Raw genomic sequence first — 26,731 nt, 5'->3', positions numbered from 1 at the left:
TGTCAGAATTATTGTAGTGTATGTGACAGAACTAAGTGTTTATGTACACTTTGAGTCCAGAACTAATAGATCACTTACTAATGGAAAGAAGGTACTAGAACAATACTTCCAAGTGGTTGGTGAAAATTTACTCACTACAATGTAAATGGCTACGCGATAAACACAGATGTACAATACAGCACTAAAGATCTTAGGAGGATGAATGAACATGTGTACGTGTTCATTCAACTGTCAGTTCAACTCATATATAAGGAGGGCTTCTAACTCTATATAGAATAGTTTAAATACACTAATAAAGGACCAATCGATTATTTAACTATAAAGAAGATGGACTATACTAGAGCAACTGAAGTGGCTAATGACACTAACTTAGATGTTGGAACTAACCAACATAAGCTTGTTTCTCCACACATAAGCTTGTTACTCCACAAATATCTATGGTATTATGATTTGACCAGATATTCCCCGAATAATATTGTTAGTAATTATAAATTTCGAAGTTAGACTACAAAATATCCTCTCGGTAGCCAAGTTGGTTTAAGGCGCAAGACTGTAATGTGATAACAAAGTAATCTTGAGATCGGGCGTTCGACTCGCCCCCGGGAGACATTAACTTTTTTAATTATTGTTACGCATAATAATCTTTTTTTAAAATTATTACATATATTTAAAGTTTAGAAGTAAATACTATATTTAAGAATGCTTAGTTATTCCGTTTATGAATATATCCAACAATCCCATCTTTCATTAAGTAAATCAAAAGTTACAAATATATTTGAAAACTATGGAGAAACTGCAGAATTTAGAAGCGTGTCTGCCTCCTGAACAACCACCTACTGTACAAACTATTGATCATTTACAAAATGAAATTTCAAGAGAGTTTAAATCTGCTGCTAACAGTGTAGCTAAACTATACAGGTTATCAAACGAGAAGAAGTCACTTCTACAACATAAAGGCTACCTAGATTGCATAGATGATATTTTGCAAACCATACATGACGGCAAAGAAGAAACTAGTGTACATGACATTGAACTATGGTGTATGAAGAAAAGAAATGAGTTGCTTGGCCCCAAGAGTAATTTTAACTTTGATAAAAACAGTGATAATAATAAAAAAGAGAAAGAGTATCAACTTTCAATGATTCCCCTGAGCATAGAGAGAGATAAGACCAAAGAAAGACAAAATGTATCAAGAACCAATAGAGATGGTGGTAGTGAAATAACAGACGATATTGATCTGAATGATGATTTATTTGAGATGGAGGGTGGGCACACTGAGAAGAGGCCTAAACTATGATTGCACAGGTGACAATAAAAGATAAACATTGCATACTTATATAACATACATAAATATACATAGTAATATATTTATATTTCCTTCATTTTTTTTTTTTCTATCAATTTATCTGCGATGACATGAACCATCTCTATAAGCCATTACATTAAAATATTCAAACTGGAGAAAGTTCAAATGTAAAATCCTACATATATCATAGATCATCATCACTTACAATATCTTCAACTTTTATGTCTTATGTCTATTCACTGAAATCCAGTCTGTTTACGAAACAGGTAATAACAATAATACATATTTTATAAAATTTCTTTCTTTCCTTCTCTTCCTTTTCGAGATGATGTTAGGATGAAATTTTTTCTTTGCACGAGCGTCGTTATAATGCTCAGTCTTGGTAGATAGAGAGGAGACAGAAAAGACCAATTTTTTTACTGCGAAGGCATGATATAGTGACAAAAACCTACAAATCTTAACAAACAAACAAACAAACAAACAGACAATAGGAATAACAACAACAATAACCAACACAGTAATTTTGCAACTGATAAAGTACCGTATTAATGTGGGTTTACAGTATGTGTGCATCTTATTGAAATAGTATAGTTCGATATGAAAAGTTCAATACATCCAGTAGTAGATCTTCTGTATATCCGCCATTCTTACTATGGAAAGTGTAAACAGTATATGGTTACAACCCTAGAATATTTGACATCTCTGTCATTGCACTTTTCAGTTAATCACTTCCTGGAGGGGTAAAAATACACTAATTGAAGTTACAAATATATATAAATGTAATGTGATGTTTAAGATCTCTTGTATTGAATTTATGCATTCGTAGCTACGAATGCATAGTCGTACAGCGTAAACACATACGTAAACAGGCAATAAATACACCATGAACAGATACATGTCTATTTTGGTTAAGCTTTCGACGTTGTTGTTCCTAGCGGGAAATACTCTACTGTTGATTCTAATAATTATATCTGGGAGTACGAATGACTATCCCATTAACAACTTCTACTGGGTCGAGGCTGACACAGCGAACATACCCAATGCACCGGACGTAACAAGATGGACCTTCTGGGGAGCTTGTGGAGTAGAGAATGGTGATGAAACTAATTGTGGGTCGAATTTGTCACCGGCAGCCCCCATTTCTCCTGTGGATAATTTCCATACAACCATTAATGTACCAAGTAAATTCGTCAATGACAGAAATACTTTCTATTACTTAACAAGATTTTCTTTTTGTCTCTTTTGGATTTCATTAGCCTTCATTGGTATCACGTTTCTCTTATACATAATATCCTGGTTTTCCTACGAGTTTACTAAAGTTTGTTTCCTTCTAGTAAGCATTGGTTGTTTATTTAATGTCACTGGCGTAGTTTTGCAAACTGCAGCAAGTGTCCTAGCAAGAAATGCGTTCAACAAGACGGGAGTAAACCATTCCAAACTAGGCAGCGATCTATTTGGTATTGCATGGGCGAGCGTAGCATTGTCGTTACTCGAGGCGATTGCTCTTGCGGTTACGCATATCAATAACGTTTACCAAAGGAGAAGCAATAATAGCATCAGTCAAGTGAATGATGTATACGATCCAATATATGGCACAGCACAAAGAAGATCTAACTCTTATACTACCAACAGTAGGGGATTCAAGAAATTTTTCACTATTTCACGTAAGAATAGAACCACAAGTCAACAATTGAATAATCAACAAATACCAAACCCTCCAATGCATACTGACGAGTATATTGCAGAGCAACCATTACAAGAACATCAACGTAAGGGCATTAATTTCTTTACGATTAGAAATACAAAGAGTAAATCAACAATAGATGATTCAGTTTAATAAGAATATACCCATAATAAATAACATGCTACTTTAATAAATAATAAATTAATATTTTCTCCAGCCAGTTAGATTTGCTCTTGTATTTATAAGAGTAAATCATCTATATTCATTCGTTTCTCTTGACAAAAAATAAAAATAAATATAGCATTCGGAAAATTCCCTTTTTGGTATATCTCTTCCGTTTGTTTAGTGTTAATTTCTTTTCGAACAGATTATACATCATTGGTGCAATGTAGATATATATATCTATGTATTTAGAATAACACTTTCAACATTCTTGAAGTATATTTTAAACGAGAGTATTCGTATCAATAATTAACAAACAGAAAAATGAGGGATCGAGATCAACAGGCAAGATCGGGAATGTGTTAATACAATACGGCAATAATATAATATTTAGTAAAGAATGCAAATAAAGTATAAGACGATCGAATCATTCAACAATTTAAAAGTTTTCAATAAAATCAATCTTAAATTACCCCTAGATAAGCAAATTGATACTGTTGGAAAGCTGCCCCCGATTCCAAATTATGAGAAACATTTAATGATTATTGATAAAAATGATGATTCAAATAATTGGATGCAAGGTTGGGGTAGTAGATTAGAAATGAATGACTCTTGGCCATACAACTTAGTAGGTTTATTTAAAAATGAAATTAATAAATACAAAAAAAATGGGGTAATGACAAGCGTTGTGAAATTAAAGCAAAGTACAGATGTGTTCACGGAAATTAGGGGTAACCCAACAAATGACAGTGCTTTAATTTATGTTATACCTGATATGAAATTGTATACAATTAGGAATGATGAATCAACAGCGGTTGAGTTTATCAAATATGTCATTAAAGATTTGAAAGTAAGTGAACAATTACATTTCCAAGACTATTTAAAGAAAGGAGGTCTTAAGACACCGACGGTAACCAAGGCTGACAGCATTGTTGGCGTTACTAAACGGTTTGAAGGAAGAAAATTGACAAATGATTGGATATTGGTGTGTGGCCATAATGAGAGAGATTGCAGATGTGGATACCTCGCACCGTTACTTGTCGATGAATACATGAAATTCGATAAAAGAAGCAACATTGGTATAATTTCGCATGTCAGTGGTCATAAATTTGCTGGTAATGTTATTCATTATAAATATGAACCTTCTAAGAATTCAATGGATTCATTTTGGTTTGGTAGAGTATTGCCGCCAATGGTTCACTCGTTGGTGGAGAATCTAAAGAATAACATAGTAATTAAAAACGTTTTCCGTGGATCGAAAGAATTGAGAGAACCCCCTTGCCAGAAACAGTAAGGAAAAGAAAAGAAATCGATGCATTGAGATAGATTTGCGAGACAAACCAACAAGTGTGGTGATGGTAATGGTAATAAGGTGCCACAATCATTGTGGAATGGGGGGTATCAAAGAAGAGTCGGGTAACACAGTCTATTCCCAACCCCCCTTATATACATAACACAACGGAGATAGCAAAGAACCAAATATACGTTATATTGCTATATCATTCCCGGGATACAGACGACGCGTTTAAGGAAGTCACGGCTCTTCACTGTGTCATAAACATGAACTGCTGACTACAGAACACATTTTATCGCTAGAGGGCAGGGCGCATGTGAAAATTTAAATGAGAATGAAAAAAAAATTCAACAAAAATAACTTTTACGAATTGGTGAATTTGCTCACAGTTGATTAGTAATTATAGTTTTATGTGCTTTGCTCTGCTCTGCTCTCCGGCGCAATGGTGGTGATACTTATTAACGGCGAGCAACAAACACGGAGAAAAGAGAAAAAAGAAAAAGGAAAAAGGAAGGCCGTCTGCGTTACCACCCAATCTACGTTTGCTGTGCAAGTTTCTCAGCCAAAATCTTAAAATAAAATGACAACAGCAATTACCAACAATGGGCTATTTAACTGTGGGGTCCGGTTAATTGTTAGCAAAAGATATCTGTGTGGGTGTGTGTGCGGGTGTCTTCTTTTTGCTTCATGGACAGTGGTGCCCGTGCATCTGAGGGACGCTGGAAAAACACATTCACATTCACCGCCCACGTCCTGCACTAGTGTATGATTGTGTTTTTACATCTTTCCTCGGTCTGCTCTCACCGCAAACGCAGTGGTCCTTACAGCGGATTATATGTACTTCTGCGTGTGCATGGCAGTAATATATTGCGTAGCTATTGTCCATTAGATGGAAGAAAGTGTCTCTCCTCTTTCTCCATTCCAGCCGATCCACAGACGACGTCGCACAAGGACAAAGCGACAGTTCTCGTCGACGAAGACTGTGTTTATCCGCCCACGTACACTTCTGCCCAAGCAAACATATCCCCGCATCTGCCTCTTGCCGGCAATTGTCGTTCGAAATTGAAAAATCAAAAACCAGAACCAGAAACACGAGAGAATAGCTGTAGAAAGAAAGAGAGGAAAAAGAAACACACACTCGCACACACACATATACTCTACACAATCTTATTCACTGTTGTCCCGCGTTAAAAATTACAATATGTAAAAAATTATTATTCCAATTTCATAGCATGGATTAAACGAACTGGAAAATTATTTCATATATTCATTTATTTGTATATATATGCACACACATGTGCACACTTCAATCTACTAAAACCACTTCATCAAATAAATCATCATCTCATTTATTCGGAACACACAACAAGGCGTTCTCAGTTATATTCAAGTTTTTCTTCCACTATAAATTATTCTAGTATATATAGACATACTTTTATATAGGACTAAAACTACCCTCAGAAAAAGACAACTACACGCATTACAATAATGGAAGTATACGTTAGATTCAACGGTGACGCTGACCACGACTACGCTTTCCAAATAAATGAGGACGATACTGTTAAAACCAAAATTGAACCAATCTTCACAGATACCTCAAAAACAGGCTTGGGAAATTTGATGGTGCTAAGACCAACTATTTTCCACAAGAGAGTTCCTTCCAAATTTTATAAATCTAATCACCCAGGTTACTTATCCGAAGGTGCTTGTTTGCTGTTCGATAATGACGCTGATTATCCACAATATCTAGTAGATTTGGATGAATCTAAACCTTTGATAAAACAATTATGGCCAGGTCAATTGATTGTGCCTCAATGGGAGTATTCACCTTTCAATGTAATAGTTTACACCTCTTTAATGTTACTTTGGTTATATACAGACCTACCTGATATGATCTCTCCAACACCAGGTATTTGTTTATCAAATCAAATATCAAGATATTTGGTGTTACCATTTATGGAAATGTATGGCTTGCCTGATATGACTCAAAAATTAAAAGATGAAATCACAGTTAACTACAACACTCCATTAGCTCAAATCGCTTTTTTCGTATTGCATGTCATTAAAGTTGCTATTATTTCTCTAGTCTTGAAACTAGGTATTGGCAATCCAATTAGTTTCAACCCAATTAAGATCTTTCAAACAAGAATCATCAATCTTAATGATCCAACTTTAAAGAAAACTTTGTTCAACATCGGTTGGATGGGTGCAAGAAGGGCTGGTTTCTACGACTATCAACCAAATTACTACAATTATATCATGAAGAAATATGGCGGTCCTGTAGCAGCTTACAAAGCAAATAAACTAAGAACAGCAGCTCGTCCAGGCTTGGTTTTGGCTGAAGGCGAAGGTTTCCAAACTCCATTAAAAGATAGATTCACAAACTCTACTTTCAAAACTATGGAAGAAAAGAAAAAATTCGTCTTAAGTGAAGAATATTACATCGAATTAGAGAAAAATTTAAAAGAAAACATAGACTTATGTGAAGGTGATATAGGTAAAATGAATAACGAAATTAGAAGATTTAGAAGGTTCGGTCTTTATGAAGTCTCTCCTAAATTAAGACAATTGGTATTAGATAGGAAGAGTGTTGAGCCAGAAGCAATTATCGATGGTCTACCAGCTCCAACGAAACCAGACACCAAAGAAGAAAAGAAAGAGAAATAGAATTGATTATAGATATATTTACAATGCATCTCTCTGTCAATCTCTTTTTATCTTATTCTTTATGTCTTAAATATGATTCATAACTCCAAATTGTTTAATGCTAATGAGAATTATAAAAATTGTCCTTAAAAAAAATATAAATATTATAAAATGTTTAAAAAACCTCAGAATGCATTAAATTAATAACTAATTTTAACACAAATTCAAATTAGAAAATTGCAAATTAAATATAAACCACTATCCTCCCACCTTCAACAAAAAAATATCGAATAGAACTTTTAAAAATCCAAAAAAATTTACCAACTAAATGAAACCATTTATTACAATTATAATTAAAAAAATTAAGGTGATTTAAATTACTTATCTCATCAAATCCATTTTATATTATAACTTATGTACGAATCCATATTTATATATTTTAATGACTTTTTCACTATACTTTTTCATAAAATTTCAAATTGTCCAATTTACATTATCCTCGAGATGAATTCAATACCATATTACGAATCTCGTACATATATTTATTCTTATTAATATTCAATTCTTGCGTAACATCTAAATGCGATTCCAAATCAGACTCTGCATTCTTATTCAATGTCATCCACCCATTAATTTCATTAACCCACTTATTTTCCTCGTGATAAAATTTCTCAATTATCTTACTACTTATTTGAAATGCAGAAAGTTCTTCACTACTAAAATGACTACTATAAGTCCCAGCGGAATAGAACCTACTCATCTTCTCAGCGTTATTAGATGTCTCTACTCGATGGCTTTGAGACCTTAAAAATGGGGATAAGTTAGCAATGCTTTCTTTCTTTCTCAAAGATAGCGTACTGCCATTGATTCCATTGTTATTGCTGTAACTCTTTGGTGGGATTTTAAAGTCAGGAATATTTTGAAATGGGTCATTCTCATATTCATTCAAACTAACCCACCGTAAATTCGCTTCATCAAACATCATTTTCCCTACTATTCGAGGATTGTCATTATTGATATTCACAGAACTTACTTTATTTTTAGTTGTCTTATCAGGTGATTTGCTTCTTATTAAAATAGGTCTTTTCTTTTCATTATCCTTAATAACTTGGAACTTATCTAAGATCTTGTCATTACCTTCCCAGTTCAAAGTCTTAGGGTTGTAATACATTTTACCCTTTTTAATGGGTGTGTTATGATCGATTTCTTGCTTTATCGTTTTAATTCTATTAACAGCATTTGGGAACTTTACTCTATTTTGCTCTCTTTGGTTAACTCCATATTCTTTGAAAGTTTTTAATTGTTCACTTCTATTATTCCATTCTTTTTGTCTCTTTTTGAGACTTGGTGTTAATAATGTTTCATCCTGTACAATGTCATATTGAGAAGGTGATATGCTAATTCGTGTTGGGCTTCTTATTCTGTTTTTAATAAGATTTGGATTATTTGAAAACTGAGGTTTGATAAAATTTTCATTAAAGAAAAAGTCTTCATCGTTATCATCAAAAGATTCTTCTTCAAATGTGCTTAGTCGTTGATTGGTTTCAAAATTTGAATTAAACGTTTTTCTATCAAGGCCAACATTATGTGTGTATCCTTTACTAGGGTATGCTTCTTCATTATTATATGTATCAGAAAGTCTATATCTAGAATCTAATGATGGCATTGATTTTTTAATTTGCATTGTGCCATTTTTACGAGCCCTTAGATTACTAGATGACTTACTGCCTTGAAGATTGTGTCTATTCGTTTCTTTACTATTTGTCCGATGATATCTAGTCAATCCATATGGCTTTAATTCCATCATAGAACTAGGTTTTCTTAATTGTCTATTATTATTTAGATTTGTATCTTGACTATTCCAATTTAAAGCTTTATCAAATCTACTACTTAGTATATCCATCTCAGTATTACGGCTGTCTCTTCCCATTACTCCATACATATCATTTTTGTTACAATTATCGTCACCGTTGCCATAATCATCGTTAGCATATTCTTCATCCTCCTCATCAACATCATCATTATCATCGATTACTGGAGATGAATTATCCAATTTAAAATGTATTTTCAATGCCTCATCAAATCCATCCTTCGCATTTTGAAACTCTTCAAAATCATTGAAGAATTCGTTATCTATTTTAATTTTATCAGAGATTCCATCAAAGTTATCATCATCAGTCTTACTATCGATCGAAAATTTCCTATCATGATTAGAAAATGTCGTACCTTCTGAGCTTGCCGTTAAAGATGGTGTTGTAATCCCATTTAAATGTTTGTTTTTATGTACAGGAGATAGTTCTCCTTTACTTTTAATCTCTAATTTTTTTTTATTGGTTTTCTTGGAGTAACTTTTATGTACATCGACTTTATTTAATGTGGTATCTATATCCTCAAAGGACATATCTGGAAGTTCATCAAAATTTACTGGTCGTATTGACATAACGCCAATGTTTATTTGTGTCAAAAAGTTTTGTCAAAAGAGAGTCCTGCAATCTTTTAAATTCTATATTGACATATACTTAACTGTCCTTGTGAATATGAACCAATTAATCAATAAACTGATGTGTTATTATTTTTAATATAACTGACACTTTATAAACTGACTTTTGTTTATTTAGACTGAAATTTTTTAATTGAACTTTTAGTATGATGACCGAATATAAAATATTCAAAAATATAGAATAGGATGATATTAAGAGATGACTTTAAATAATAGTTATAAGTGTATTTAATACAACGATATAAATATTTAGAAATTGTTACAAGAGTCTGTCATAGTGTAGCTGTAATCACATAATAACCATCCATCAAGTATGACAATTATAGATGAAGGGCAGTTAACTGCAGCTAATGCATTAGCCGATCTAGATTCAACCTTTAAAGATGACAATCCTGAATTGGTCATTGCTTATTCAAATATTCAATGGGATGACATAATTTCTTTGAATACGATGGTTGAGGAAGTTGAAAAGGTTGTATTAAAATATAAATCTCCTAACGCTAAAATCAAGAATAGCTTAACTTTGATGATGAGGCAGCTGCTGCAAAAATATCCTTTATTCTTTGGTTATTGGAAAAAATATACTGCTATCACATACCAACTGTTTGGATTAGATGCATCAATCAAAGTTTTGAATGATGCAACTATAGCTTTTCCAAACTCTTTAGAACTTTGGCTAGATTATTTGAATGTTCTTTGTGCCAATAACCCAGAAAGTGTTAAACTCATACGGGAGAAATTTCAAGCTGCAAAATTATCTATTGGGCATCAGTTTATGTCAGATCCCTTTTGGGATAAATATATTGAATTTGAAACAGCCCATTCTGAATGGGAAAAGTTAAAGGATATATATTCTGAGTTAATTACTTACCCAATATATCACTATGCGAAATATGGTATTGCATATAAGAAATTCATTAAGTTACAAAGAATGAATATACAGGAAAGCAATGTTGATGCACAAATCAAAGCTACACAGGGTATTGTAAATGCAATTTGGAAATATGAAAATAAGATTAAACAAAATTTTTTCAACTTAACACCAGTATCAAAGGGAGAACTAGAAAATTGGGATGGATATTTAACTTTCTTAGTGACTAATAAAAAAAGATTTGGTTTTTCCTTAAGGTTTTTACAGTCTGTATTTGAGAGATCCCTTATACCATGTCATTATTATGAATATTTCTGGAATAAGTATTTGGATTTTTTGAAAACAGAGGATATCGACAACCGAGAAATTATCGAAACTTTATACAAAGGTATTAAAACGCTACCTGAAGATAATGATTCTTTTCGAATTAATTATTTATCATTTTTAAAGGATAGATATTTAACAGATAAAGACTTTATTTTTTCTACATTTCAGAAGACGGTTGGATACTTACTAAGAATTTGGCCAAATGAAATTAAGCTCATGACTGAATATTTGTCTTTGCTGAAGAAGCATAAATTCCCATCAGATTTGAATCAATCAGATAAGGATATTTTGACTCAGCAAACTTTATATACATCTTTTTTACATGTGGCAATAGATAATTATTTGAAGAATAATATTGATGATGAAGTGTATTTGCAGAGAATTACTACTGATATAACATTTCCTATCATTGCTGTTGAATTAATAAAAATGAATTGGTTAGTATTGAAAAATACAATGCAGACAATAAAACTATTAACACAATTTATGAAATTACAAATTTTGAAATCATCCTCAACTTTCTGGTTAACATATTACAAGTTTGAAAAATCAAGCAAGAATTTCAATAAATTAAATGTATTTGTATCCCAACTTGGGAAAGAAATTAACTTACCTACTGAAGTTATAAATGATATAATGACAGACTACCAAACATTTTATTTAACTAATTCTAATATCGCAAGCCATCAATTTACTAGCTCGAGTAGACGTAAAAATAATGAAACTTCAACATATTTGTTTAAAAAACAGATAATTTCTTATAATAAATATGGGTTTAACCCAAATATTAAAAAATTCAAAAGATCCGAATGGAATAAGCAAACAGATTTTAAAGAGAATGGTCACTTAGGGATAATATTGGATAAACCACAAATAACAAATTCAATTTTGGAGGTTCAATCAAAAGCTTTTAAAAACAAACCACCTAGTCTGCCATCCTTTAAGAATATTGATAAATTAAATCAACCCATTAAATATAGTAACATAATATCCAAAGAATACATAGATAAAAAGTAGTAAGTAATTAAAAACTCTAGCATGTAAGCATCAAACAGATTAGTTCCCTATCGTTACGTAATTATTTGTAAATTATTAGATATTATCACTTTGTCTACCTATTAATGTGACACCCTTTTTCACTTCTGCAGTGGCACTGATCTTATTGTCGCCAAAAACTTCAATGATTTTTAACTTTTCATTTTGTTTTTGAATAGTTTCTATTGTAGCATCATCGATACAAGGTATGAACCCAATATTAAGAGTTTCTAGATTTGGAAATGACATGGCTTCAAAGACAGCAGATGAGAGTTCCTTTAAAGAATTTAAGTTCAGGTGTAAAAGGGATGATTTTGCTTCATTCAAAACTAATTCCATTATAGCCATATCTCCAATTTTCAAACATCTTTGAAGGTTACAGTCTTTTAAATTAGGTAAAGAAACTTGAGAAAAAAAATAAATTAGCCCATCATCAGTAATCTGATCTAATTCAGAGAAAGATAAACTTTCTATTCCTTTATTGCCATTCAATAATGCACAAAACCCATTAAGTAAAACTGAATCGGTTAAATTCTGGCATCCATTCAAGTTTATATGTTTAATCGTTGAGCCAACCTGCCCCAGTAAATTGATAATCACTTCATCATCTACATCTTGTTCATTGTACGGATATTGTATAGATAAAGTATGAAACTCTTTATTGTTCAAATATTGTGGTAGAAGTGAGTAGTTGGATAATGTATCTAGCCTTGAAAATCCCAAAGACACTAAAGATGAAGCACAGTTGGTCAGTAAACTTTGCAGCGATGAATCATTAAACCTATGAGTATTCGATATGTGGAATTCTTGTAATCTTCCTTTCATAGCTTGGAAAAATTCTTTCCATGTATCTTCATTGATTAGAAAAGGTCCATCTAATTTTAGGGAAATTAGATTGGGAAGTTTTTCTGCTATATATAGTAAAGATTCATTATTCAACTGTCCACACATTTGTAATGACAAATGACTAATATTGGGAGAAAATATGGCCAGTGACTTATAGCCATCAAATGAAATTTTGGAGCAATCATGGAAAGTTAAACTTTGTAAATCTGTTCTCAAAAATAATTGTAGTGTTTGATCATTTAATGATCTATTTTTTGATAGTGCGTTTGATAAATTTGTCAAATTATCTAACGAAATACCACCTAACGTTTTTCTTACTCGAGAATAAATTACAGAAGGTGAATTGTCCGTTTCGTTTTCCTCAGATTCCATTTGTATTCTCAAAATATTCTTACTAATATTGGTGATACATAAATATTGTAAACTAGGAACGGAAAACGTCTTTTTGTTTAGTATATTTACTGCTCTTACTCTTCTTCTCTTACGTGTTTTCAATACTTCTTGTTGTCTTTTCAGAACGTTAGGATCATTTGGGTTTAATCTTGCTGACTTACGGGGTGGTGATTGAATCAATGAGGAAGCAACTGATGTGTCATCATCTTCATACTCTTCTTCGTCACTATCTTTTGAAATTATATTCAGTCTCCTTCTATATTGAGCACCGTCATCTTCACTAGATAATTCATCAGAAGACTCGTCAGAAAATTCAGTTTTCCTTTTTGATTTAATGGTATTCTTTTTTGTTTCTCGTTTTACCACAACGACCTCTTCGACTTTCTCTTCGACTTCCTCCTTAACAACTTCTTCAGTATTTATACCATTAGTTTCAAGCCATCTCTGTCTAATAGTTTCTGCACTAATACCTTCTTCTCTTAAAAACTGAGTTAATGCAGAGTTGGGACCAGTGATCCCTTGGTCATTGTTTCCTCTCCGTCTTCTGTTTCTGTACATGATAAATTTGTTGGATAGTTCTTGCTACTTAAATGGAAAAAAAAGATAGCTGTATCCCAATAATAAAATGGGATTTAAATATGCCAAATCAGTGGACTTAAAGTTATATTTATATGTGGCTTGGTCATTAAAACATTATTCCTTTTGAGTATAAAGTTCGATGAGCTTGCCTAATAAAATTTCAAAAAACAAAAAAGACATGCGCAAGCCCGGAATCGAACCGGGGGCCCAACGATGGCAACGTTGGATTTTACCACTAAACCACTTGCGCAATTAATTTACACTCATTTACAAGAAGTATTAGTTTCCAAATATAGCTGCGAAATATAAACATTTTTATATGTATTCTTGGGCCATATTTGCTCAATAGTTTGGTTCATTGCCTTAATATATTAAAATGTAGTTAAATTATATACTATATAATTAGATTAATCTCTTCGATCTCTTGGACCTGGATCAATGAATTATTTATCTATTGATTACCGGGGTTTATATATACATCATATTTCAGTCTGCCGTTCTGTCCAACGAGACGACGTCGTCGAGTTGAACACGTACGGTAGACTGATGGTTCTACAGTACTATGTATTCATTAGAAATTCTCCTATTACATTCTCCTAGGCATATTGTTTCAGGTTTACAACAATAATCTCCTAAAGGGGTAATATCTGGTATCGTATATTCAGTTATACGTCCAGTGTCATTTCCAACATTGGTCAACATTAGTAACAATATATGGTATAATGTTACTAATGACGAAAGAGTTATTGTAAATAGAGATAAATTTATCCGGACTCTGAGATTTATAACAAGCATTATGGTAGCTATGAACCATCAGTTGTAGAGATAAATTGCAAGCAGTAGAATTAAACGAGGTTCAAGATTAATAAATGATCGTTTAGTTAATACAGTCTATATATCGTTAAACCCGTTCACTTAACATGTCATTTAATAGATGAATTCAAATAAACCGACATATAAAAGGAACAGAATATGACGACACTCAAGTTTCAAATGCAACAGTGTATAATAGTATTTTAATAGTATTCGCTATTTGTAGTTTATGTAACAAGAGAACCAATCAGATTAAATATTATAATCCTTACCTACTAACTATGAGCACTAACGAACAACTTAACCATCCAGCCAACGTCAGTTTCATTGAACCTGTCACTGTTCCGGCGCTTGTTTTTCTACAAAATATTATTTTATTTATGATTAAAGATTCTTTTAATGCTAAAGTTGCCTAATACATGTGGGACATTAATAATAAATGAAACCTTTAATACTTCCCAAAAGGTGTTCAGAAACTAAGAAATTGATGAAGCAAGTCAAAATTTAACTAGCTTCTAGCAATTTCTGTAAGTTCATTTGTAAAATTGTAAAAACTAGTAACACAATGAGTACTCGCTGATCAATGTATTATCTAATGATAATATATTATCGCTAGTTGGCATATCAGGTTTTATTAATAGTGTCCTCGGTAAAGAATTGTAATAATCATATTCGTTGTCAATAAGACTTATAAGTTCGTTAACAGATGGATGCATATTACGAGACTCGATTGAACATTCAGATACTTCTTCAGTCTCCTGTAATGAGTTCGTTGCGCCTCTAATGAAGTTATTCTTAACTAATTTGTTGTGTGGTATTGTGCCACTCAGAACCTCGATATCGTTTCTATTTGTTCGGGATTGTTTTATATTAATAATGTTACTATTGTTTTTTTTTGTTTCTGGTAAATTAGTGTTGATTACGGCATGTTTTCTAACACCATGTAGCCTAAACCTTTCATCCAAACATTTCTCAAAATCCGAGAACTCAGGTTGTATACATTTATTCTCTAAAACTGTGTCACCAACACGTTTACCTGGATCAAGGGTGGTCATTTCTAATGGACTGTCTATAATTATTAAGTGAGTGTCAAATGTTGGTAGACATGGTTTAACAGTATTTATGTGGTTACTATTTAGAGGTTTGATAAATTTCTTCTCAGTTTTCAAGTGCGATTTTGATGATTTCTTATTATGTATTCTAAATTTAATGTGTCGCAATTTCTCCCTTATATTAAAGGTTATCTTATCTGAATCCCTTGGTTCCTTTGATTTATTATTTCGTTTCAGGCTTCTTAAAAGTTGCCTAAATTTGGAATCCTTCGTTTGCGACATTGCCAATAAAATGATAATTTTCGAAGTGACACACTAATAGTGATGCTTTTGAAGAATATGCTCCTATGTGATATTAGTACAAATTGGTTATATAAACTAACTTATTTTTAATATCTTGTTACTAAAAAATATTTTGCACTATCTACATGTATAAGTATGGTGAACACGACGTTGTAATATTTTTTTAGATACTATAATATTTCACAATATTTTGTGTCATAAAGTGTTTTCTAAAGTATAACACAATTCAAAAACATTTTATCAAAATTTTATAAGACCAAACCATTTACATAAACTTATTATAAACAGTGTCTACTTCATAGATACGTAATTGCAGTGTGGTATGCACTTTAAAAATTTCTGCTAATGTGTTGAGCAGCAATTCTACCAAATACAACACATTCCAGTAAACTGGAGCCACCTAATCTGTTTGAACCGTGAACACCGTATGTAATTTCACCTGCTGCGTACAAACCGTCTGCGACTGGCGAGTCCGATTCATTTAAGACTTGTGAGAATTCATCTATTTTGACACCTCCCATAGTAAAATGGACCACTGGAGTAATTTCAGCAACATAAACTTCGGTATCCGCGGTGACAGCGTCACCAAACGTATTTATTTTATGAACACGATCAAATTTGTCCTTCTTTTCTGTCGAGTATTCGATTAAATCACTTGCAATTTCAGTTGCTGAGATTGGAAGGTTGTATTCACTGACCAAAGACGAGATCGGCATTTTTTGTACTAAACCTTTGGAGATATAAAACTCTACACTTGATTTGTAATCTTGGAAAGTATTTTCACTTATAACTAAAAGCGAGACACCCTCTGATTTCTTACAAGCTTTTCTGATGGATTCAGTGACTGTGTCTCTAGTCTCCAATTCATTTACAAACCTTTTGCCGGTTGAAGGGTTGACCAAAATACCACCTAGACCTCTTAGTGCCTCGGCGGCCAAAAATTTCCAGTTATTCTTTCTATCCTTTGGATCGACAAACCCGGTTGGATGGATCTGAATTTGGTCCATATCAACCAAGTGTGCGCCTAAACTTTGTAAAATATTAAGGCCATCACCGGTAGTCAGTAAACAATTGGTTGTTGGCAGACCGGCGACCTGTGGGGCGTACTTCTTCAACATGTCTTGGGAGTAAGAAAACCCACCGGTGGCGACGAGGACATTGCCAGTCCTCAACACCTGCTCTTGGTTCGATGCATCCCTGTACACTACATATTCGACTCTATTTGTCTCTTTATTGATCTTTATGTCAGTCACTTTTGCATCTAGTTGTATTTTGACCTTGTCTGGATAGTCCCTAGACACATTCTTAATACGTCTCGTGAGAGCCTTCACCAGCTCTGCACCCGGTGGCAATGGTCCGTCTGATCTATGAGTTCTTGGGACGGATTGTCCTCCCAACTGTGACAGAAGATCCAGTTTCAAGCCGAACCTTTCCTGCAACCAAGCAATGGCGCCTGCAGACTCGTCTGCCATTACCTTCATCAGTTTCTCGACACCTCTGCCCTTTGCTGACGAAAGAGTGTCTTGCAAGAACAATTCCGGAGAATCCTCGACATGGTGCTTCTTCTGGACGGAGGTCCCTGCACCACTGATACCACTAGCAGCCTTGACACTATTACCACCGAAACTACTAGCCTTATCTAGCAGCACGGCGGGGACATCGTCATTTAACAGTTGGTTGACAGCAGACAGACCGGCGAGACCAGACCCAATGACTACAACCGGGAACTGTTCCTTGCCTGAATCGTTCACAAAACTTCTTCTCACCAGGAAGAATGATACGAGCACCACGAGGTAGAACAGGATTTTTCTTAGTCTTGGCATCCTCGAATCGGTGTTTACGTGTTTGGGAGGGGAAACAGATGCCAGCTACGATAAAATGAGGTGGCAAGGTCTTAAGTACTGTGTACATACATGTAGTTCTTACATAGCGAATAAAGCATACAAGCGTGTAATCTATTGTGGTTTGTATTAATAATGTCCGGACATCGTATATAAGCACTATATATTGAAAAAAAGTACGAACGCACGAACGACTGCATGTTACTGTCGCATTGTAGCGTGTGCAGTCACAAGTCTAGCTGTCTGAGCAACTTTTCTTTCCTCCGCATCACCAGCCAGTGTTCGACGTCTTTCAGAGTAGGCACCTCCAGCGACTGTAAAGTAGCTGCCAGTTGCGAATCTGCTTGATCAGGTGCCTTTGCTTGCAAAGAGTCCGTCAGGGCCTGGCACGATCTGTGCCATTGCTCCGCATCCGACGAGGCTCCCTTGTAGTACGGCGAGTCGGTGTCCCTCGGGAGCAGTCCTGGGTCGACGACGTTCTTCAAGGCCGCCTGTTGCTCGTCTTGCAATCGCTGTCTGGCCGTCAGCGCCACGACCTCCGGCAACTCCAGTGCCCGCCCGAAATACCGCGTCCCCATAACGACCCTGCCGCCGAACAGCCTGCCGTTGTCCTCGCTGGCATCGGCACGGCCACCCCCCAGCCTATGGCGTATGTTCCAGTCCCATTTGCCCTTCTCTCGCAGCAACTCGTCGATGTCGTCGCTCAGCTCGCGAATCTGCAGCAGATTCAGCGACCGGTCGAACAGCCGTGTGATCTTGGCCTTGATCTCCAACACCAACTGGCGTCTCCACTCGCGGGCCTCCTCCAAGCTGCTAACACTGTTTACCCTAGTGGGTCTCTTCAGTCTTGAAAAGTCCCTGTACCCCCCAGTCTGCTCGGCCTGGGCCTCCTGGTACACGGCCAGAACCGAGTTGGCCTTATCCACGTTTCTGCTCATAATACGCACAACTTATACCAGCTGCAGATGCACACCCCACCCCCCACTATCCCGACACCCAAACAGCTGCTGTCCCTCCCCATGCTCTTATATACATGTGTGTCCATTGTCCAGCACCGTGCCTCGAGATGGGGACGTCTGCGAGCACCTCGTCCGCTTACCCGCCCCACCACCACCACATCACGTGACCGTCGCCGTCGCCGTCGCCCGCGACTTGTTTCCTGTTTTGCGTCGCGAAAGACGGCGCCCCACGGCACCGGGACCCCCGCCCGCGCTGCCTCGAGATCTGGACAAGTAATGCGTTTCTGGAGGTCTGGGTCGGCGGGTCTGCCCTGCTGGCGCTGTGCTCCACAGCCCAAGATCGGCCATGCACTCACTCACACACATATATATATACGTGCATGCACTTCTTGCTCTTACATCACCATTCCTTCCACCGTCCCCCATCGCCTCACACAATAACACATCGCCGCACAATGAGGGTATTGGGTATAAGATTACCTCGTGTTATGTACGGGCTCGTTGCCCTAGTCGTTGTTTTGCTATTCTTCAACATCATCAAAGTCTTCGGCCCATCGTCTGCAGGCCTGCAGACGATGGGCTCCTCCATCGCCGCTCCAGACTTCTTGGGCCTGTTCTCCCAGGCACAGGAGCAGTTCAAGGACACCTCCAGCGGCCCTGGCGACCAGAGCGCCTCCGTCGGTGCCAACGGCGGTCCCGAGTCCCGGGAAGCAGAGGCCTTGAGAGCTGCTCAGAAGGAGAACGCTGCCAAGCTGGACCAGAAGATGAACGGGGACGTGAATCCGGAAAACAAGGACCCTGCAAAAAGTGATGCTGGCGCCGCTCCAGGCCTTGATGCTCCGGTGGCACAAGGAGAGGACTCCTTGGCCGAGTCGCTGGACAGGGCTGCCAGTGGCGGCAGCCCTGCCTCGTCGGACCCGGACGCCGCTGCTGCATCGAATGACATCGACAGTCTGAACCTGAAGAAGGGTGGGGCCGAAGCTGCGAAGGGCAGTTGCGGCACCGCCCATCAATTCGTCATCATGATCGACGCGGGCTCCTCCGGCTCCCGGGTTCACGTCTACGAGTTCGACGTCTGCTCCCAACCACCTGTCTTGGTCCACGAAACGTTCCACATGTTGAAACCAGGCCTGTCTTCGTTCGATACCGACACCAATGGTGCCGCTCATTCTTTGGATCCACTACTGGAGATCGCTGTGAGAGTGGTTCCGGACGATGTCAAGGCGTGTACTCCTATCGCCGTCAAGGCCACTGCAGGCTTAAGACTGCTAGGCGACCAGAAGTCTGATTTGATCCTGGATGCTGTTAAAACGCATTTGACGGGAAGCTATCCGTTCGCCGTCGTCCAAGGCAACGGTATTGAGATTATGGGCGGCGATGATGAGGGTGTATACGCATGGGTCACTGCAAACTACTTGCTAGGTAACATTGGCTCAGGCAACAAAGTAGGCACGAGCGCTATCTTCGATTTGGGCGGTGGTTCCACACAGATCGTATTCGAACCATCCTTCGAGCTCGATGAAGAAATGGCACCAGGCGAGCATCAGTACGACTTGACTTTCGATGATAACACTTACTCTCTATACCAATTCTCTCACTTAGGTTTCGGTCTAAACCAAGCAAGAAACGCTATAAACAGCTTGCTTGTCGAAGAAGCTATTCAAAACAGTAAGATTGTCAGAGGTGACACTTTATCCCCACACAAATTGATCTCTCCATGTCTACCACAAGGCACTGTCGTTGAGAATGTCAAGGTCCAGATGCCATCTGGTTTCGAATACACTATCGAGTTCTCAGGTCCTTCAAAACCATCGAGTTTACAATGCAGATGGTTGGCTGATCAAATTTTGAAAAAAGATGGTGATTGCGCGCAACCACCATGTTCCATCGACGGTGCTCATCAACCATCTTTGGTGCATGCTTTCAAATCTACTAATGATATCTACGCTTTCTCTTACTTCTTCGACAGAACTCAAAAACTTGGTTTGCCTTCGACTTTCACATTGAAGCAATTGAAAGATTTATCAAAATCCGTCTGCAAAGGTCCAAACGAATGGCAAAAAGCCTTCGCTAACGAACAAATAGTAGAGGAGTTACGATCCGACTCGTTGTACTGTCAAGATCTAACCTACATGGTAGCTTTACTGCAAACCGGTTACAATATCCCATTACACAGAGAATTAAAGGCTGTCGAACGAATCGCCAATAATGAAATCGGCTGGTGTTTGGGTGCAGCTTTGCCATTAATCAAGTCTGATAGCTGGAGTTGTAGAAATTAATAGAAATAGAAAACAGCCATTTTTTTCTATGTCATTGTGTATCTTCTATTTTAAATATATATATGTATGCATGTATATTGTTTTCAAACGATAATAACTGTATTAAGAATCAACTGTCTTTACTATAGCAACAATCGTTTTTATGTTTGCAGCTCTCTCATTCGCATTTCTGAAAAAAACCCTAAAATGTTTTTATAAGATAAAAAATCGTACATATACATTCATATTTTAATTGAGTCGACAACAAGAATCTATTATAACAGATGAATTAAGTTCTAGTGGAGGACATCGGCATTGTAAATTTAACTCACTGATAGTCATCATTATACTACTTACACGTTAAGGTGAAAAGTAAGCAAAAAAAAATATGGCAGAACCTACAACCAAGCACGCAGGTGCTGATGATATTGTCGATGATATGAAAAGTTTAAGTCTTGGAACGTCGAGTCATATTTATAAAAACATTATGTTAGTTGTTAAACTAGGTGATGCGTCTTTAGTCTACTTAACTAGAGAGTTGATTCAATGGATGTTAACTAATTTTCCTAAAATTACAATTTACCTTCAAGATGTTTTCGACGGTTCAAAAGAATTAGATGCCAAGGAGTTAATTGCAGATTGCAAAACTAGACATGAAAGACTGCAATATTGGAGTGTCGGCTCCATTAAGGAAGTACATGAAAATATTGACTTGGTGATAACTTTGGGGGGTGACGGCACTGTTTTGTTTGTAGCAGGCTTATTCCAAATGAAAGCTCCCCCAATCATGTCATTTGCACTTGGGTCATTGGGCTTCTTAACAACTTTTAACTTTGAAAATTTCAAAAAAGATCTAAAAACTGTCCTGAATGGTGAGAACAGACTCAATGTCAGGATGAGATTGTTTTGTAAACATTTCACCAGAAAACCAAATTCGGTAGACGAAGAAACTGGTGAAACTGTATACACTTACGAGGTAGCAAGAGAATACCATGTTCTAAATGAAGCTACTATTGATCGTGGTCCTTGTCCATATTTATCTGATATTGAAATATACGGGGACGGTACATTATTTACAGAGGCACAAGGTGACGGTGTCATTATAGCAACCCCAACAGGTTCAACAGCATACTCTTTAAGTGCAGGTGGGTCGTTAGTACACCCTCGTGTTAATGCTATTGCCATCACTCCAATTTGCCCAAATACCTTAAGTTTCAGACCAATCATTTTACCTGAAGATATGGTACTACAAATTAAGGTACCCGTTACAGCTAGAGGGACCGCTTGGGTTTGTCTTGATGGCAAAGTAAATTTCGAACTAGCAAAAGGTGATTACGTCATAATGGCAGCTAGTCCATTTCCAATTCAAACAGTTGAATCGTCGGCTGCTCAGTACATCCATAGCATAAGAAGAACTTTGAATTGGAATAGAAGAATGCCACAGAAATCATTCTCTGATATCCTTTCACCAAAAAATAAAGTGAAATATGATGATTGTCAAAGGGCTAAGCTTCCAATTGATGTCGTTGACAAGATAGAAGATTAAGAACCGGAAATGGATGCTTTAATTATGTCGCTTTTCGTTCTTTTATAAAATTCACGATCTATATCACTTTTATAACGGCGTAGACTTATACACAAACATTATGTACATGAGTATGATTATATAAACATATAACAACATTTGAATGATAAAAAAATTAACATGATGAGATTTATTATTCCAACTTCATAAAGAAATCATCTTAAAATTACACAATTTAAATGCTACAGAAATTAAAATGACTACTCAGCGTATTCGCTAAATAACATATTAGCTGCGATTTTCTTCATTTTTTGTCACATGCAAAGTACACTTGTACTACTAAACTACGTTCAAAACCCAATTCACATAAACGAGAGATTGCTTGTTCATCTGCTTCAGTCAATGATATAGGCGGTTGTGCTAATTCGGATTCTTCACCTTCGTCACCTTCAGCACCTTCAGTTAAACCTAGGTTATCGAATTCACTATCCATTGAACCTTGTAGGTTATCACCTACGGCTTCCAACAGCATAGATACAAATACTTCTGGATTGCTTAGAATCTGTTCGCGTAGTTGCGGATATCTTGTGCTCAAATTTTCTAATAAAGGACCTAAAGCTTCTGGATTACCAGCAACTATTTGCCTTAATGCTAATAAGTCTTCCATAGTTAAACCAATGGAGCCTGGTTGGGAACCTGCAGCACTTGCACCGGTTGAGCCATCAGTGGCGTTATTTTGAGCAGCTTGAGCGAACAAGTCGTCTTCATTTATGTCACCTTGCTCACCTGCAGTCTGGGCAACCTCAGTCGATCCGGAGGTAGGTTCTTGTGCTTCTTGTGTTACTTGTGGTTGTTGCTGTTGCTGTTGTAAATGGTCAGGAATACCCATCAATAGATACTCCACAGCTCTATCTGGATTGTTGAAAGCAGCTCTTAAGGCTCTTTCCACCTCTTCTCTTTCGTAACCCATTTCCATTATTCTATCAACTGCTTCATTACGTTGAGAACCTACGACGAAGCCTGGATCATTAGATGCGGTAACGGGTTGTTGGCCTTCAGTAGTACTATGTGCAGGAGCGGCTTCCGTAGCAGTTTCTGTGGATTCCGCAACAGGAGCAGATGCAGCTACTTCAGGAGCAGCTACTTCTTTAGATTCAGTTGGTTCAGTGACTTGTGTGACAGTGGATTTCTTTTTCGAAATCATGAAAATGACCTGATCACCATCTTTTAAACCGCAACCTTCAATGCTATTACTGTCTTGTAAAACTTTACCAGAATATATTAATTTAATCTGCGAATCGTCGCATTCTTTCTGTTCAGCTAATTGCTTCTTAGCATGTAGAACGGTGCTTGAAGCAGGAAGATCTAGAGATATCTTTTGCTTCTTAAAATCTTTAAATAAAATACTGACCATTACTGATGTGTTTTTGTTTTTTTTTAATGTAGCTGATATGTATGAGATCGAGTTCTATTTTTTTCTATACTATTGATCCAATTCTTAAAATATGGTCGCAAAATAAATGTATTGTGCTTTGTTTTTAAAAAATAAACAATACAATAATAAAATATAAATGGCACAAAAGAAGCCCTTTAGAAACAAAATGCTTAAAAGTGATATACTACCGCTGTAGTCCGTGGTTTATCTAGCTTTCTGTAGCTGAGCGTTGCAATGTACAAGAACCAAACTGGACCTATTGAAGTTAATGAAACATTCAATTTATATATTATACTTAATAGCTATATTGGCTATAGATATATCTACTTGATAGATTTATCGATGCTCTTAATAGACATCTTTTGCCACCGGTCGCCAAAACTGCGGTTCGGGTAAATACGTCTATGTCGTTAGTGAATAGTCGTTTATGACGAATACAGTGTTAAACTATATATATATATCGTGACAAGCCATCCTCATTGACCAAAGACATCAGTTAGTTTAAGACTAGATGCTGTTGCTTGGATGCTGGTGCTTGAGTTCTCGTCAAGATGACTGGTGGTAGTGCTGCCAATGTGAGTTATCAATTGGTCTTTTCATTTATCAAGCTTTAAGTTTTTTGGTATTAATTATATTTTATTTCTTATGAGTATTTGAAATATATACTTAAATGTGTTGTGTATATGTTCATGACGGATCTTTGATCTAGAATCATTGCTTCTGTGGGTCGAAGTCCGCTGGGACGTTTTGCTTGGCTTCCTTTTGTTTTGGAGCGTCTTTATTAGTATTTTCCCCAGGCTGGCCCTTTTCCTCCTGTTTTGGATTTTGTTCATTGTTCATATTTTTGTTAGTATTATCTTGTTTCTTTTCTGTAGATTCTTTTTTATTTTCTGTTTTGCCTTTGTTCAGGCTATCCTTCATCTCCTTGTTGCCATTTAGTGAACGTTCAGCATTGGCTTTCTCTTTATTCTTGAACTCTTCCCTAGCTTTTTTCTTAGCAGCTTCTCTACTCTTCTCTTTTTGCAGCTCTAAAAGCTTATTTTTTTCTTCTAAAGTATTTTCATACCATTCGTTTTCATTTGCTAACTTATTATTCACAGCTTCGTTATTATCGATGTTTTTCAAAATGGAATCTTTTTCAAAAGACCATTCCTCTCTAACGTCATCGAAACCAAGATCCCATACTTTGTTGTAAAATTCTCTTAGTTTCTCTTCTTCGATTCTTCTCGTCTCTTCCTCAGCCATCCATTCCATGTGTTTCAAATCCTCAGTGGAAGGTTCGTAGATGTGCCATACGACGTAATGCGGTAGACCAATGACGTTATATCCCATTCTTCTTGATAATTTACCAAAAGCTTCTGTTTCTGCATGTTTTTCGAACGAAAAGGCAGGAAAGTGGGAGCCTGAACGGAAAACATTGGCCTTCGACAAAATCGAGACACCACCAATCCCATCCAGTTCCATCTCGACTTCTGGATCACCATTTGGATCTCTCATATACGCCAAATGTGGTCTCCAAGTTGCGTATTCAGGGTACCCTTCCACAATGACTGCATCTTCATTCAATTGGTTTGCTAACTGCAGACCACCTTCAGATTCTTGCCATGAGTTCAAATCGTATGGTTGGATATTTCCCAACCAATCTGGCAAAGGCCTCCAGACGTTTGGTACAATAATATCTTTATCATGATGCATCAAATCTTCCATGATAGTCCTTGGGGCAGTTTCGATATCGACATCTCTCCAGTACACCCACGAGTGATATGGCTTCAATGCCACCGACCCCAGCCAATTACGTGCTCTTGCCATCAATTTTCTTCTTGGCCCTTGACCAGCAAAACCATGTCTATCTGAAAAGGACTGACCTATGACTTGACCGAAATCCTTCTCATAGATTTCGATGTTTCCGAATCGCTTGCTCTTATCACGTTGGGATTGTGCAGTCTGCAGATTCGACAACAGAACGCCCATTGTGTCATCTGAAGAGTCACTGACCAAAAAGGACAGATCGATCAAATTATGCGGATATGACATCTTGTCCAAATGGTCGAAGAACCTTGGTAAATGTTGCGCAGCATCTCGCAATGGCACACAGAACACGATTCGGTCGTTTCGTTGCCAACCATCTTTATTACCTTTGTAATTGCGCAAGTCGTAAAACTCTACATTTGGAGTGTCCCTAAAGTCTGGCACATAAGAGTGTGATGGATTTAATTGAACAAACTTCAAAAGTGATGGTAAAGAAATCAAAGAGTTGCTAATAAGGAATTTCAGTACAACTAACGCAGTGAAAAGAGAGCCAATGACACTGACCAGGTTGGAACTAACCACATGGGAAACCTTCTTGTTATATTTCATGACGTGACCAGGACAAAGGAACGTTTATATTCTCGACCCACTAGAAATGGCAAACAAACAAGTATATCTGTGTGTATATATATGAAATATCTATATATATATAACTAAACGCATATATATATAAACACGTAAATATAATCAAAATATCGTGATCCCAGAATAGAAACCCTCGAATCTAATGGCAACACTAACTACCGTATCAAAATTTTACATCTTACAAAATATTGATTATGTTGTTTTTGGTTAAAGTGGTACCATCCATCATCGACACAATTTTTCACTTCTTCATTTCCACCAACATCATCATCATCACCAACAACAGCACAGTTTCCATCACCAAAAAAATAAATAAAAACGAAAATGAAAAATGAACGAACTTTGCTTTGTTTTGTTGTGGTCGAGTTCGAAGGAAACCATTGTGTAAGGTCGACGTCCTACCTCTTCGATTTCGTGTAGAGCAGAAGCAGCTGGCAACATTGGTCGTCGACGTTAACCGGCCAGTGGTCACGAACACTCGAGCAAGAGTTCCTCTTGCTCGAGCTAC

General features: G+C 36.5%; 14 protein-coding genes and 2 non-coding genes across 16 annotated transcripts; 8 read left to right on the top strand and 8 right to left on the bottom strand.

Annotated features, from left to right (window-relative positions):
- The first annotated feature begins 517 nt into the window (after positions 1-517).
- Positions 518-607, top strand: TPHA0Otrna3Y. The gene is given in 2 exon segments: positions 518-557; positions 571-607. It is a non-coding gene; the product is annotated as a tRNA-Tyr (tRNA).
- Positions 608-784: 177 nt separating this feature from the next.
- Positions 785-1,297, top strand: TPHA0O00570 (uncharacterized protein; the record flags this gene model as incomplete). Its single annotated transcript, XM_003688413.1, has 1 exon — positions 785-1,297. One exon carries the CDS (start codon positions 785-787, stop codon positions 1,295-1,297), a length of 513 nt encoding a protein of 170 aa, XP_003688461.1.
- An 892-nt stretch (positions 1,298-2,189) lies between these two features.
- On the top strand, positions 2,190-3,143 carry SUR7 (Sur7p; the record flags this gene model as incomplete). The annotated part of the gene is made up of 1 exon (XM_003688412.1): positions 2,190-3,143. The coding sequence occupies one exon, from the start codon at positions 2,190-2,192 to the stop codon at positions 3,141-3,143; it is 954 nt and encodes a 317-aa protein (XP_003688460.1).
- Positions 3,144-3,552: 409 nt separating this feature from the next.
- AIM32 (Aim32p) lies at positions 3,553-4,446 on the top strand (the record flags this gene model as incomplete). Its single annotated transcript, XM_003688411.1, has 1 exon — positions 3,553-4,446. One exon carries the CDS (start codon positions 3,553-3,555, stop codon positions 4,444-4,446), a length of 894 nt encoding a protein of 297 aa, XP_003688459.1.
- A 1,488-nt stretch (positions 4,447-5,934) lies between these two features.
- Positions 5,935-7,113, top strand: GSF2 (Gsf2p; the record flags this gene model as incomplete). The annotated part of the gene is made up of 1 exon (XM_003688410.1): positions 5,935-7,113. The coding sequence occupies one exon, from the start codon at positions 5,935-5,937 to the stop codon at positions 7,111-7,113; it is 1,179 nt and encodes a 392-aa protein (XP_003688458.1).
- A 472-nt stretch (positions 7,114-7,585) lies between these two features.
- On the bottom strand, positions 7,586-9,532 carry BFA1 (Bfa1p; the record flags this gene model as incomplete). Its single annotated transcript, XM_003688409.1, has 1 exon — positions 7,586-9,532. The coding sequence occupies one exon, from the start codon at positions 9,530-9,532 to the stop codon at positions 7,586-7,588; it is 1,947 nt and encodes a 648-aa protein (XP_003688457.1).
- Positions 9,533-9,905: 373 nt separating this feature from the next.
- PRP39 (Prp39p) lies at positions 9,906-11,807 on the top strand (the record flags this gene model as incomplete). Its single annotated transcript, XM_003688408.1, has 1 exon — positions 9,906-11,807. The coding sequence occupies one exon, from the start codon at positions 9,906-9,908 to the stop codon at positions 11,805-11,807; it is 1,902 nt and encodes a 633-aa protein (XP_003688456.1).
- A 75-nt stretch (positions 11,808-11,882) lies between these two features.
- Positions 11,883-13,622, bottom strand: RAD7 (UV-damaged DNA-binding protein RAD7; the record flags this gene model as incomplete). Its single annotated transcript, XM_003688407.1, has 1 exon — positions 11,883-13,622. The coding sequence occupies one exon, from the start codon at positions 13,620-13,622 to the stop codon at positions 11,883-11,885; it is 1,740 nt and encodes a 579-aa protein (XP_003688455.1).
- Positions 13,623-13,822: 200 nt separating this feature from the next.
- On the bottom strand, positions 13,823-13,893 carry TPHA0Otrna7G. The gene has a single exon. It is a non-coding gene; the product is annotated as a tRNA-Gly (tRNA).
- A 1,117-nt stretch (positions 13,894-15,010) lies between these two features.
- TPHA0O00500 (uncharacterized protein) lies at positions 15,011-15,790 on the bottom strand (the record flags this gene model as incomplete). Its single annotated transcript, XM_003688406.1, has 1 exon — positions 15,011-15,790. One exon carries the CDS (start codon positions 15,788-15,790, stop codon positions 15,011-15,013), a length of 780 nt encoding a protein of 259 aa, XP_003688454.1.
- A 350-nt stretch (positions 15,791-16,140) lies between these two features.
- On the bottom strand, positions 16,141-17,634 carry OSM1 (fumarate reductase; the record flags this gene model as incomplete). Its single annotated transcript, XM_003688405.1, has 1 exon — positions 16,141-17,634. The coding sequence occupies one exon, from the start codon at positions 17,632-17,634 to the stop codon at positions 16,141-16,143; it is 1,494 nt and encodes a 497-aa protein (XP_003688453.1).
- A 245-nt stretch (positions 17,635-17,879) lies between these two features.
- Positions 17,880-18,590, bottom strand: ISY1 (Isy1p; the record flags this gene model as incomplete). The annotated part of the gene is made up of 1 exon (XM_003688404.1): positions 17,880-18,590. The coding sequence occupies one exon, from the start codon at positions 18,588-18,590 to the stop codon at positions 17,880-17,882; it is 711 nt and encodes a 236-aa protein (XP_003688452.1).
- Positions 18,591-18,991: 401 nt separating this feature from the next.
- TPHA0O00460 (guanosine-diphosphatase) lies at positions 18,992-20,890 on the top strand (the record flags this gene model as incomplete). The annotated part of the gene is made up of 1 exon (XM_003688403.1): positions 18,992-20,890. One exon carries the CDS (start codon positions 18,992-18,994, stop codon positions 20,888-20,890), a length of 1,899 nt encoding a protein of 632 aa, XP_003688451.1.
- Positions 20,891-21,257: 367 nt separating this feature from the next.
- Positions 21,258-22,415, top strand: TPHA0O00450 (uncharacterized protein; the record flags this gene model as incomplete). The annotated part of the gene is made up of 1 exon (XM_003688402.1): positions 21,258-22,415. The coding sequence occupies one exon, from the start codon at positions 21,258-21,260 to the stop codon at positions 22,413-22,415; it is 1,158 nt and encodes a 385-aa protein (XP_003688450.1).
- A 283-nt stretch (positions 22,416-22,698) lies between these two features.
- Positions 22,699-23,808, bottom strand: RAD23 (Rad23p; the record flags this gene model as incomplete). The annotated part of the gene is made up of 1 exon (XM_003688401.1): positions 22,699-23,808. The coding sequence occupies one exon, from the start codon at positions 23,806-23,808 to the stop codon at positions 22,699-22,701; it is 1,110 nt and encodes a 369-aa protein (XP_003688449.1).
- A 732-nt stretch (positions 23,809-24,540) lies between these two features.
- On the bottom strand, positions 24,541-26,187 carry ANP1 (Anp1p; the record flags this gene model as incomplete). Its single annotated transcript, XM_003688400.1, has 1 exon — positions 24,541-26,187. The coding sequence occupies one exon, from the start codon at positions 26,185-26,187 to the stop codon at positions 24,541-24,543; it is 1,647 nt and encodes a 548-aa protein (XP_003688448.1).
- Between the last annotated feature and the right edge of the window lie 544 nt (positions 26,188-26,731).

The sequence above is a fragment of the Tetrapisispora phaffii genome, chromosome 15 (genome assembly GCF_000236905.1).
Source record: "Tetrapisispora phaffii CBS 4417 chromosome 15, complete genome".
NCBI classification, from domain to species: domain Eukaryota; kingdom Fungi; phylum Ascomycota; class Saccharomycetes; order Saccharomycetales; family Saccharomycetaceae; genus Tetrapisispora; species Tetrapisispora phaffii.
Note: the sequence above shows the minus strand (reverse complement) of the source record. Positions and strands in the feature narration are given on the sequence as shown.